Consider the following 12,624-nt stretch of genomic DNA (forward strand, 5'->3'; position numbering starts at 1 on the left):
TGATTCTTCTTTTATCCAGGAAGAGACCAGCACTTTAAGTTTGTAGCTTAAAACTGGATAGGGAAACTGTCACTAGAATCCTGGTTCTTGTGTAGGAAGACCTGTGTACTTTTAAAACCCTTGATGACAGAGTTCTGAAAAGGAGTATTAAGTATAAGATTGGATTTTTTTTGCTTCACGAAACACAACATTTGACAGAACCTGGCAAGTAAGTTGACTGAGGCCTTGATCTACAGCTGAAAGATCTTCAAGGAAATCAGACTTTTCTTTGCTGGGGGTGGGGACTGAGAGGTAAAGGGAGGGCGAGCGAAGAGTACGGGAATTATGGATTGCAACCTGACACTGTACAGTCAGTAGCTCAGTTCAGCCTTATAAACCATACTGACTTGAATCTTAACAACTAGCCTCTGAAGCAGGAACTCAGCCCAATCTTAGAGGGGCAAAAACAAAGCTCAGAAAGGCGCACAACCCAGGTTGCTAGGGTTTCAAAATTTAATTAAGTTCTTTCCACTCTCCCATGTATCTTGCTCATTGTCTAGCACTCAAGATATGGAGAGATGTGGGGTGGGACTCTGGCAGAGTCTCTCTGGCATGAATAATGACAGTGGGGTGGGGGAGTCCCTCAGAGTTTGGAGAAGAACAAAGCAGGGACTGTTAGGGTTGGGGGCAGGATGTACTGTCTCCATCGACGTACAGGAGAAGGCAGCTTTTATTTTTTTTAAGATTCATTTTTTTATTTCTCTCCCCTTCCGCACCCCACCCCCAGTTGTCTGCTCTCTGTGTCCATTCACTGCATGTTCTCCTGTGTCTGCTTGTATTCCTGTCAGCGGCACCCGGAATCTGTGTCTCATTTTGTTGCACCATCTTGCTGCATCAGCTCTCTGTATGTGCAGCGCCATTCCTGGGCAGGCTGTGCCTTTTTCGCGCTGGGCGGCTCTCCTTACAAGGTGCACTCCTTCCGCATGGGGCTCCCCTGCGCGGGGAGACACCCCTGCATGGCACGGCACTCCTTGTGCGCATCAGCGCTGCATATGGGCCAGCTCCACAGGGGTCAGGAGGCCCAGGGTTTGAACCGCGGACCTCCGATGTGGTAGGTGGGCACCCTATCCATTGGGCCAAATCTTCCCATGAGGCGGCTTTTAATTGAAGCTCTGATTAAAACATATGCCCCTTCCTCCAACTCACCATAAGCATCTTTCAACTTGTCACTAAGGGCAAATATTTTCCCAAGATGCACTCTCTAGAGTAGGTCCCGGATCCTTCTGGACTTGGTAAATCATAACCTATCTACTCATAAGTGCCCTGGTCCTCTGACACCCTCCAGTCCAAGGGTGACTCTACCAGCTGCAGAATACGTGTGCAAGTGGCTCCAAGCATGTTTTTTCCTTCCTTCCTCTGCGTCTAAACTTTAAAGCTATGCCTTCAGATATTCTGGATAAACTGATGTATGATTACTTTTAATTCTAGTTTATCTCGAATGGTAGTCATGGCCTATATATGAATGGAATCAGTTATCTGAAGATGTTCTCAATCTACACAGGATAAATGGAAGACATTACGAAGTCAACTGGCATTCTGGTGAAAGTGATGTTGGGGAATATTTGGGGACACTAATTAGTTTCAAGACAACTGCAAAAAAGACATTGATTATCTATCAAGGAGATGCTGCAGCCCAAAATTCTACAAAACATCTCATTTTCCATGTTTGCCTGAGGAGAGGAAATATGGACAACCCCAACTTACTAAGCAGTAATGTGCTCCTAGTCCTTTTTTTAATTTAATTTGATTTTTTTAAAGATTTATTTTATTTCCGCCCCCCCCTTGCCGCTTGCTTGCTGTCTGCTCTCTGTGTCCGTTTGCTGCACATTCTTCTATGTCTGCTTATCTCCCTTTGTTGTGTCATCTTGCTGCGCCAGGTCTCAAGCAGTAATGTGCTCCTAGTCCTTTTTTTAATTTAATTTAATTTTTTTAAAGATTTATTTTATTTATTTCCGCCCCCCCCCCCTTGCCGCTTGCTTGCTGTCTGCTCTCTGTGACTGTTTGCTGCACATTCTTCTGTGTCTGCTTATCTCCCTTTGTTGTGTCATCTTGCTGCGCCAGGTCTCTGCAGGCGCGGGCCGTCAGCTCTCCGTGGGTGCAGGCCAGCTTGCCTTCACAAGGAGGCTCTGGGACATGAACTCAGGGCCTCCCATATGGCAGACGGGAGCCCAATCAATTGAGCCACATCTGCTTCTCTCTAGTCCTTTAGAATATTACTGCATGAATGAGGAAGTTGTACCCTAGCGCAGTACCGCTCAATGTGGTCCTTGAACCAGCAGCCTCAGCACCACCTGGAATCTTGTTAGAGGTGCAGATTCTCAGGTTCCACCCAGATCTACTGATTCAAACCTTTGAGATGACACCCAGCAATCTGAGTTTCTTGTGGGTTGTTTTGTTCTTCATGCAAACAACTGTTCCTGACGGAAAATCCTGTTGTACAGCCAAGCTGTACAATAGGACTTTTTGCCCAGATAGAAATGTTCTGGATCTTCATTGTCCAAACATGGTAGCCCTCAGCCACATGTGGTTACTGAGCACTTGAAAGGTGGCTAGTGCTACTGGGGAAATACTATCTTAATTTTATTATTTTTAAACACTTTAAATTTAAATGGCCACATGTAACTAGAGGCTGGCCTATTGGACATTACAGGTCTGGAGTTAATAATGAGAAGAATAACAATTAATAATAATTATTGAGCACTTATTATGTGCCAAGGATTGTGCTAGGTTCTTTCCATGGAGTAGTTCCCTTAATTCTTAACAATCATCCTATGAGGTATGCACTATTATGACCTCCTTTTCACAGATGAAAAAACTATGGTTTACAGTGATTAAGTAATTGCCCAAATGCGTACAGCTAGTGAGAAAGCAATAGAACTGGAATTTGAATCTAGGCCTATCTTCCTTTACTTCTTCCTCAGAGACAGAGAAATGAAAGAACAGGCAAGAAAGCATGATAGAAGTGGGCAGACAGAGAATATTACACATGCAGCCGCCTTAAGAAGCTCTAAGTTGTATTTACTGGAAGACTGTTGTTGGTGATTCTGGCTACTGTGTCCAGTGTGATGTCCACAGAAGACCTGGCAGAAGTTTGCCTTAAAATTCAGAATTGGGACAACTGCATTTTAGACACTATGAACGGTGTATTTTGCTGGCTGCAGAAGAGTCTACCTTAGCAAACACACAAGATCTTAAGGCATTTATTTTGTTTGTAATTGTTACCTTAGATTCACTTTAGTTTTCCTGTCTCTTATTTTCCCTTTGTCCATTTCTAAAATTTTAAAATTATTTATATGTATGAATATATGCTATATGTATGATTGATATATGTATGTATGTATGTATGTATGTATGTATCTATCTATCTATCTATCCATTCATCTACCATATCTATGTTTTGGAAAGGAGTATTTATCAAAGTATCCTGGCAGAACTGGTATTTGCTGAGTGGCTGGTAGAACAGTGGGAAGGCACAGGTTTGTGCAGACAGCAAAGTGGACAGAGAAAGGATGTTAAGGGGGCACAACCTAGAGTTTAACGTCAGTTCTGTCATTTATTAGTTGTATTATCTTGGGCAAACTAATTAATCTTTCTTAAGAATTTGCTTCCTGATTAGGCAATGTTGTTCAAGCTCTTTCACTCATTACCCACAGTAAGATATTTATTTCACATTGTGACCAGCACACACACACACAAACTGAATCAAAATTTCCACAGAACAATATTAACACTGATATTTTCAAATCTGTTTTATCTCACCTTTTAAATGTTGGTCTTATCAACATTTATTTGATTTTGGGAACCACTAAAGAATTTTATTTCTTACAGAAAAACAGTGAGAGATGTTCTGGCATATAGCAGGCACTTAGTACATACGGTTCTTGCTTCTATACCCACATTCCATTTCTACTTCTGGCTCGGCCTTGCTTAGAACTTTACACAAGCATGGGCTGCACTCATTTGGCATTATTTCCACCCCACCTCTGCCTCACCATCAGGCCAGGGGCAGAGGACACTGGGGACCCTTTCCCAGGCTGGACCCCTGCTCTTCTTATCCCAACCTAGAAGCCTTTGTTTCTGACCCTTTTTTACAGCCTGGTTCTCCAGTTTTCCGAACAATTCTGGGAGTTATCTAATACCTTTGCAAATCATTTATTGTGAAAAATTGTCCAGAATCAGTTTCTGTTGTTTCTAACAAGAACTCTACCAGGACATGCCTTGTACTTCATCCCTCCAAGAAGTCACCTAAGGGATATATATGTAGGAAAATGATATCTGACTACCCAAGTTTCCAATTTTTTTGGAATGAAGATGGGATACAGTTTCTTACAATCAAACCTTATATTATGTTTTTGTAGGGCATATGGTGTGTTCATTTAGAAGAAATTAAGTTTACCAATGGAATTTTAAGTACCCCAAAAGGCCAGTAATGGAAACTACTTTGAGGCTAGGCTGGAGCAGAAGGCATGCCCTTCCTGTATAATGGGACATCTGTAACCCATAGCCAGCAGTACTTACCAGTGGTGATTTCAGTGATGAGCTCAGCAGAGGTGTGGCAACCCTGCACTATGTTCCTTGTCCAATGGGAGAGGTCCCTGCTGATCTCTGCCCTGAAGATATGTGTTTCAATCCCTTGCCTGGTACCAGTTCGTGTTGCAAAGGACAGATCCACACCAGCCTGGGGGGATCCTTTCCCAGGACCTGAATGGACCAGCCTGGAATTAAAAAAAAAAAAAAAAAGATACAAAAAAATCCATCAAAATAAAGACTTTATCCACCTGGCAAATCACCCTATAAGTGCTCTAATTGGTGACTTGCCCTTATTTTCTGATCTGGATCCAAAGGGGTCCCTTCAACCCTATTGTTCCCCAATGTAGAGTGAGATTAAGAGAGTGCCCAAAGAACTGTGCATCTGGCTTAACAGGCAGAGGAGTCGAATAATATGACTTTAACGTGCAAATTCAACTATTCTCCCTCAGTGAAAACGAAAAAAAAAGTAAATAAGAGCACCATTTCAATAGTGTGTCAAATCCTCTCCACCATTTCATTCCCGAGCCTAAATACATCCCAGTGTGGATAGGATTCTATTGCTTAGTGGCTTGGGTAGAGTTATCCCTCTCTCCTGGAGTTTGGCGCATCTGGATGCACTGAACATACTTGGAGGTATGCGTTTTTCACACACACAGCCCCCAAATGCAAGCCAACTACCTAGGCCTCAACCGTAAAAGCCGCAATCTGTGTTAAAGCTAGAGCACGACTTGGCGATATGGGACTTCTTGAGAAATGGGAGAGAATTGCACTTTATGGGAGATTTAAGGGAATTTCAAGAATGGTTTTTACTACCCACGATTTCCACACTGACTTTAGAACTTACCCTCAGCATAAAATGTGACTCCCATAGTAAATCTTTTCTGAAAAGCCAGACTTTAAAAACGAGGCATCGGAGTTCTCCGAGTGCCACCCCCTGAGCAGACCCTGGCGCCAGTTCTCACTTGCCCCCTCTAGACACCAGGATCTCTCATGCCCCCTCCAGCTCTTCTCAGCCACCTTTCGAGAGAGACTCTCATGCCAGTAATTTCCAGGTATAATTTAGTAAATGTTACTTCGCCCCATGGGATCTGCACTTTCAGCCTTATCTTTTAATACAGAAAGAAAGAAACACTTCACCATTTGCTAGCAAAACGCCAGGTGTCTATTCACATGGTGGATGGGAGAGTTATTTTCTCAGGCAAAGAGCTTGTTACCTCTAGATTAAAAACTACACAAAGGAAATCCAAAAGCTTATTTTCTCTTGTAAACTTAAAAATTGTAGCCCAAATTTGTTCAGCAGAATAAAACATATGACAGCCTATTGAATTTCCAGCAATGAGCTTGTTATATAACTCTGGAGAGCTTTCTCTTACTTACAAAGTTGGAATTGGATGGGAGGGGTAGTTTGCAATTCCAACTTGAAAAGCTTTTTGATCGTAAAATTCTTAAAATGTAGTGAAGTTCCACAAATCTCATTGAGAGAAGGGTCTAGGGCGGTATGGAGGGAAATGTCTGCTGATGTGGGTTCCACACACAAGGATTTAACACAGGGAGGCTGAATCCGACTTGCTGAGGAGGGAGTCAGGCATTTTTAAGTGAGGGGTAAGCTTGACTGAGAAGCTGCTGGACATTTTAAGATCAAGGTGAGGCTAAAGAAACAGAAAACATTTCTCAAAGCCTACTACATATATTAAAGGGGTTGAGGGTCAGGAAAAAAACTATTAAGAGAAGTTACCTACAGCAATCACTAATTATACAAGTGTTTTATACTCAAAGCTTCTGTTAAGGCTCTGTTGTTTTAAGAAATATATCTAGCTCTGGAAGTGGGCAGGCTGCACAGTAAACTGAAAGGAGACACAAGTTTGGGAGACATAAAAAAACTGCACTATAATCCCATTCTGCCATTTGTTACATTTTCTAAGAATCACTACCTCATCAGGTAGTGTTGTGAAAACTGAATGAAACAATCTCGGCCCTGTTCCTAGCACAGAACTTAGCATGAGATTTGTACTCAATAAGTATTATTTCATCTCCTACCTCCACCCTCAGTTTTCTTATTTTTAAAATGTAATTCCAACCTCAGAGGGTCAGAATTAAATATAATAAAGTATATAAACAATTTAGTCCAGCATTTAGCACATCATGGTAGGCATTCAACAAAAACAGGTTCCTTTATAACTTCCCTGGCCTAACTTTCCATCCCCTAAATTCCCACCCAGAGCCACCAACTCTGTCACCCTCCTGGGGCAGAAGGAATGTGTCATAGAGACAGAAGCAAAGAGAGGAAAACAGACCACTCTCATGGAGAATGTCGGGCTTTTGGGGAACATTCCTATCAGTATTTATTTTTCTTCCAAGGGGCTATAAAACTAAAACCAATAATAGCTGGAAAATGTAAGTTGTTAGAAAATCCTCATTTGCTAGCTCTGAGTATGAGGAATGAAATTAAAGAGAAAATAACAAGATATGAGAAAGCCTGATATCAGGTTGACCAACGCCATGCACAGTGATTACTTGGTGGGAAACCCATTATGTTAGAGGAAGTAATGATGAAAAAAGAACCTTTCAAGAGAGGACTATCGGTGTACTGCTATTAGTGTCATCATAAAATTCTGATTCGAAAAAATAAAAGGGAAGAGAAAAAGTAAATTTCAACTCACCTAATGTGAATTATCTAGTATTTATATTAAAAAAGAATGTCTGAGGAAGAGCAGACATTCTGAATTGTGTATTCCTTTAAGTATGCCAATCTTGGTTTGGTGAAATGTACTGTGCTATATGTAAACTCTGAGACAAAGCAAATCGTCTTTTACATGGCCTAACTTGTTCTCACTTTCATCTCCCAAATTTCCCTCTAGTGTGTGTAATGGTAACAAAAGGATACTTTTCCTAGATTGAAAGCAAGTGAACTACAACAGATATTCAAACTCAGCATATGGGAGCATATCCTCTGGGTACAGTATACCTCGAAAATTATTTTATAAATACAAAGTGTAAATGAGGAGAAGTACATACATATCTGTAGAAAAGTTCTCAACTATATAAAAGAAAAGCTTGGAAACAAATCCATTAACACAGAGCTGCTTTGTGGGCAATTTCATTTCTTTTTATCATTTTTTTTCTTTTTAATTCTTTAAATTTTCTCTAAAAGACGTTGTGATGATTAGACTAATGTGTCAACTCAGCTAGGTAATTGTGCCCAGTTGTTTGGTCAAGCAAGCACTGGGCTCACTGTAATATAAGGACATATATGGACTTTAGTCCACCAGTGAGTTTTCTGCATAGATGGCTGATGACATCTATGATCAACCAGGGAGACTGCTGTCAGCAATAAGTGACATTTGATCCAATCAGTTGACAGCCAAAGTCTCCTGTGAACTCATGAAGGACCTTCATCAGACCTTCATCGGAGCCCCTGGTTGGCAGCCTCCCTATGGAACCTGGACTTGTGCATCCCTACAGTCATGTGAGAGAATTTTATAAAATCTCATACTGTTTCCAGGTATCTCCTGTTGATTCTGTTTCATTAGAGAACACTGACTAATACAGACATATACTACACCACTGTAGTTGAAAGATCAACTCAAAAAAGGATATGGGACTGAGAACCAAACTCTTTCACTTTAATTTTTAAAAATAGGATTACCATGGCATGTAAATACATATACATTTTGACTCAGTGTGGCACACGTTTTGTTGGTTGATTGGTTGGTTTAATGTTGCAGACAATTCAGCATTGGAATGTTCATCTATGCTCTCCTGCACTTGTCTGTGTCTGGGTTATTCTGAATTGCCCATGTCTCTACTGGATATTGTACATACAATAGCCTGCTGACTGAGTATCTCCACTAAGATGGATCACAGGGAAGCGGACTTGACCTTATAGATAGGGCATCCGTCTACCACATGGGAGGTCCAAGGTTCAAACCCCGGGCCTCCTTGACCCGTGTGCAGCTGGCCCATGTGCAGTGCTGATGTGCGCAAGGAGTGCCCTGCCACACAGGGGTGCCCCCCGCATAGGGGAGCCCCACACGTAAGGAGTACACCCCGTAAGGAGAGCTGCTCAGTGTGAAAGAAAGTGCAGCCTGCCCAGGAATGGCACAGCACACACGGAGAGCAGACACAACAAGATGACGCAACAAAAAGAAACACAGATTGCCGTGCCACTGACAGCAACAGAAGTGGACAAAGAAGAACACACAGCAAGTGGACACAGAGAACAGACAACTTGGGGGGGGGGGGGGAAGGGGAGAGAAATAAATAAAATAAATCTTTAAAAAAAAAAAAGATGGATCACAGACACCTCAGACTCAACAGAAGCTAAAGCCATATTGTATAAGCTCCTTAAGATCTTAAGAATCTAATACCCAGGTCCTAAGTTAAGTAATGCCAGGATCCCCGTAAGACCATAACCACCACAGGGAGAGGAGGTTTGCACCGGGAGTCAAAACAATATTCAAAAGAAACAGTCTTCAAATACAAGATCAAGGACCCAAAGGAGGTTTCTTAATTATGCCAAAGGCAACACAAATTGCTAATTTTAGAAGTACATATGGAGCCAGATCATGATGGAAGAGCAGGCCTGTATCTTTAGACTAGCAGTGATATTGATAGATGGCTGAGAGAAAATAGAACAAGTAAATTCTGTACTTTATGAAATGAATGGTTTTGAGATGTGAACGTGAGTAAAGTACAATGGAAGTCCAGATGGGAGCAGCATTTCTAAAAGAGCTCCATGCTGCTTCAAATGATTTCAAGTCCTTGCCTGGGAGGATTATACACCAAGGTATATACTGGAAATATGTAAACATCACATAAATAAAACTCTGGAAGAATATTTGGGAAAGCTTAGAGAACAAGAGAAATGGTGGGAGACTGGAAAAGTGGAAATCGTAACCTGATTTTCAAAACATGGAATAAAATAGATTCCATGACTCTGTTCCCAGGCAAGATTCTGGAATTGTTATCATTTTTCACTTTGGAAATGAGAAAAAATAGTTCACAAGGACCTATGTGGTTTCCCTAAGAGCTGTTTCATTTTCATAAACAAGATTGCTAGGAAAGTAATAGATGAAGTGAATCTTCAGAAAAAAACACACTGAAAAATTTCCTTCAATATTCATTTGGACTTACTAAAGGAATAAGTGTGGGGTACTGAGCTTAATAGGTATGTTAAATGACCATACCTATTACAGTTCAATATAATTGGGGATGGAAGCAGAGCTATGTCCTCAGACCTATCCTCTTCAGCATTTTTATCAATGACTTGTATGAAGCTGTAGAGGACATAGACTTCAAATTAGCAGGGGGTCCAAAACTGGAAGAACATACATAAAATCAGCATGTGAAATTATTAAGCACTGCAGTTGGAGTCCAGAAACAAACAAACAACAACAAAAACAACAAAACATGAATGACAGACACAGTGCTGCGGCACCACTCGCAATTTGGTTGGTGGTAGAATCAACTCAATCAGTGCCAGCAGCACTAAAGTGATCTTAGACTGCATGAGTGGAATGAAGCAGGTGACAGGCCCATGTTCCCCTGCATCCATCAGACCACAGCAAAAATACAGCAGACAGCCCCAGGCACCAGGCTTTAGAAGAGGTCTACCTAATATTTTTTATGTGTGCCATGAATGAAGCCTAGGGACCCCTACTCTGCATAATGTTTGTATATGCCTAAAGTAAATAGAACTACAAAGGAAACCAATAATATGAAATACAGTTCTAGACAAATATCACGATATCAAAAGGCAATGATCAAAACAGCAATGCTCCAGGAACCACTTCATATAGAGCCGAGTTTGGAGAGGTTTTGGTCTGAAGAAGAGAAGATTCAGAGTGGGGAATGGGTAGGAGGGAGGGAGCAAGCATATATGCCCACTATCTCCATGGAGTGTTCAAATGTAGACTGGTTAGTAGCTCCCTAGGGATGGTAGAGTTCTCTAACCTTGAGAGCCTACTGTTTGACCAAAACCATCTCTGGACTTTGGCCCATGTAGGAAAAACTACACTTGGAGCAGATAATTTGCTTCTTAGAAGCTAAGGTGAGGCAGAGACATTGCAAACAAGACCAAGACTGCCTAAGCTGGCAGCCAAGAGGCGTTCTTGGGTGCCCACTCCACAGGCTTTGTTGCTCATGCATTGAGGCTGGCATCTCCTAGTTAGGGGGTGTTGGGGGAAACAAGCTGCATATGGACAGCCAAGCGAATCTACTAGAGCTCAAGACTAAGCATATCAGCTTCTCCACGAGGTAGATGTCCCTCCTCTGGACTTCCATACATCACGATGTATCCCTTTGCCCCACTGTTTGATGAGTAAATCTTTTCCTCCCTCGCTAGATTCTGATCTCCTTGAAGGTAGGAACCTTGTTTCATCTTTCTTTAATTCCACAGTGTCTAGCACTGTAACTGAGCCATGGGAGGTGCACAATAAATGTTTGGTGGGTGTCTGCATGAATGCATGAGTTCAGAAACGTGGGTTCAATTTTGTAACGCAAAACACAAACACAAGCAAAATTGACCTATTTCAAAGCACTTTGATATTTGGGGCCAGGGAAAAGGCCTCCTAATGGACTCTTTATTTGCATTCTGTACTTGGGAATACATTATCTTAGCTAGATTCTGGGCACTGAGTGCCAATATATGCCAGCTGAACATTAAGATTTTTGAAGTCAGCATTTGGACATTTGAAAAGTTAGGGCTAAGGAGAGAATCTGTCTGCTTAAGTTTTTCCCCATTCTGCCAGAAATAGCCTTTTTACATTCCTTCTAAGATGCTTCCCAAAGATCTATCCTTATCTGCAATCTCAGGGGGATGCTGAAATAGCTATTATTTATCTTTCAATTATTTTAAATTTTAAGCTATTTGTGTATCCTTAAAAAATATGACCATCTGTCTGTTATCTGTGGTAGGGACTAAACTATAACAACCAAGAAAATGTTGTCTCATAAGAGAAGATAACTTTCTTACCCAACCAGAAAAAAATACTAGTACCTTGGGACAGGCTTTCAAACTATAATTCACACCCAATTTCTAAGTTTTATCTGAAACTGCTTGAGAAGATCACAGACACACTTCGTTCCATGGTTACGAACATTCAGACTCACATTCCGACTCACATTCCCAGGACGGGAGGCAAAGCCACAAACCCCAGCAAGATTCTACCTTTCCTATTAGCTAGCAGTGTCAATTCATGAAAAAATAAATAGGACAATATAATATAGAGAGTGAGGCAAGAGAATGAAGCCGAGGGTATGAGGGGATTGAGCTGGGATGGATTCAAATCCCTACTCTGCCGCTTACTATGAGGCTTTGGCAAGTTTCTTAAACTCTTCATGCCTCAGTTTGCTCCACCACATGTCTAGTTCACAGTGGTGGTGTGAGGATTAAACGAGTTTATAGATGAACACTGCCAAGAACACTGCTTGGCACAGAGTATATAGGAAGAGCTGTTACTAGTGTAATGTATGCTCAGGGAGGACAGGAATTTTTGTGATTATTCCTGGGGCATCCCCAGCATGTAGAACAAATGCCTAACACATAGAAGGCACCCAATTAGTATTTGTTAAATGAAGGAGTAAATTAGTACCTAAAATACAGTTAGGACTATTTTCCAGGAAGTGTGTGATTAATGCTTACTCTAAGGCATGGCTCCTCTCCCCATCACAGTCCTTCAACCACACAAAATAATAGCTCATACTAAATCCAAAGACACTTGGGTTTACTTTCACTAAATGCTAATTTCCAGATTAATTCAACTCTCCCCCCTCCTCCCACCAAAAGTGATCTTGAAAGGTAACAGGGATGAGCTGTTTTATGAGTTTTGTCTAACATCAATTTCTTGTCTCTTCTTTCAGATCCATTATTTAGCAACTGGTGGTTTTAGAACAGCCAATAAAATCAGTGTTAGTTGTTTTCTCAGATGGGCACAAAGAGGCTGTATTTTGAAAAGAGGCATAAAGCTTGTAAGGAATAATGTATTTTTTTAAAAAATACAACCTTTTGGTGTTTTTTTCTTTTTTCTTTTTCTGGAGGTACTGGAGATTGAACCC

The 12,624-nt window shown here is 41.3% G+C and overlaps 1 protein-coding gene across 3 annotated transcripts in view; it reads right to left on the reverse strand.

The window, feature by feature from the left end:
- The window catches only part of SNTB1 (syntrophin beta 1), a 276,727-nt gene that overhangs the window by 13,777 nt on the left and 250,326 nt on the right, over positions 1 to 12,624 (reverse strand). For all 3 annotated transcript variants that reach the window (XM_071208013.1, XM_004480747.4, XM_058275966.2), the window contains one exon: positions 4,558 to 4,754. In XM_071208013.1, coding sequence (XP_071064114.1) covers positions 4,558 to 4,754 — 197 coding nt within the window. The remainder of the gene's footprint in view (positions 1 to 4,557; positions 4,755 to 12,624) is intronic.

Source organism: Dasypus novemcinctus, chromosome 14, assembly GCF_030445035.2.
Source record: "Dasypus novemcinctus isolate mDasNov1 chromosome 14, mDasNov1.1.hap2, whole genome shotgun sequence".
Classification (NCBI taxonomy): domain Eukaryota; kingdom Metazoa; phylum Chordata; class Mammalia; order Cingulata; family Dasypodidae; genus Dasypus; species Dasypus novemcinctus.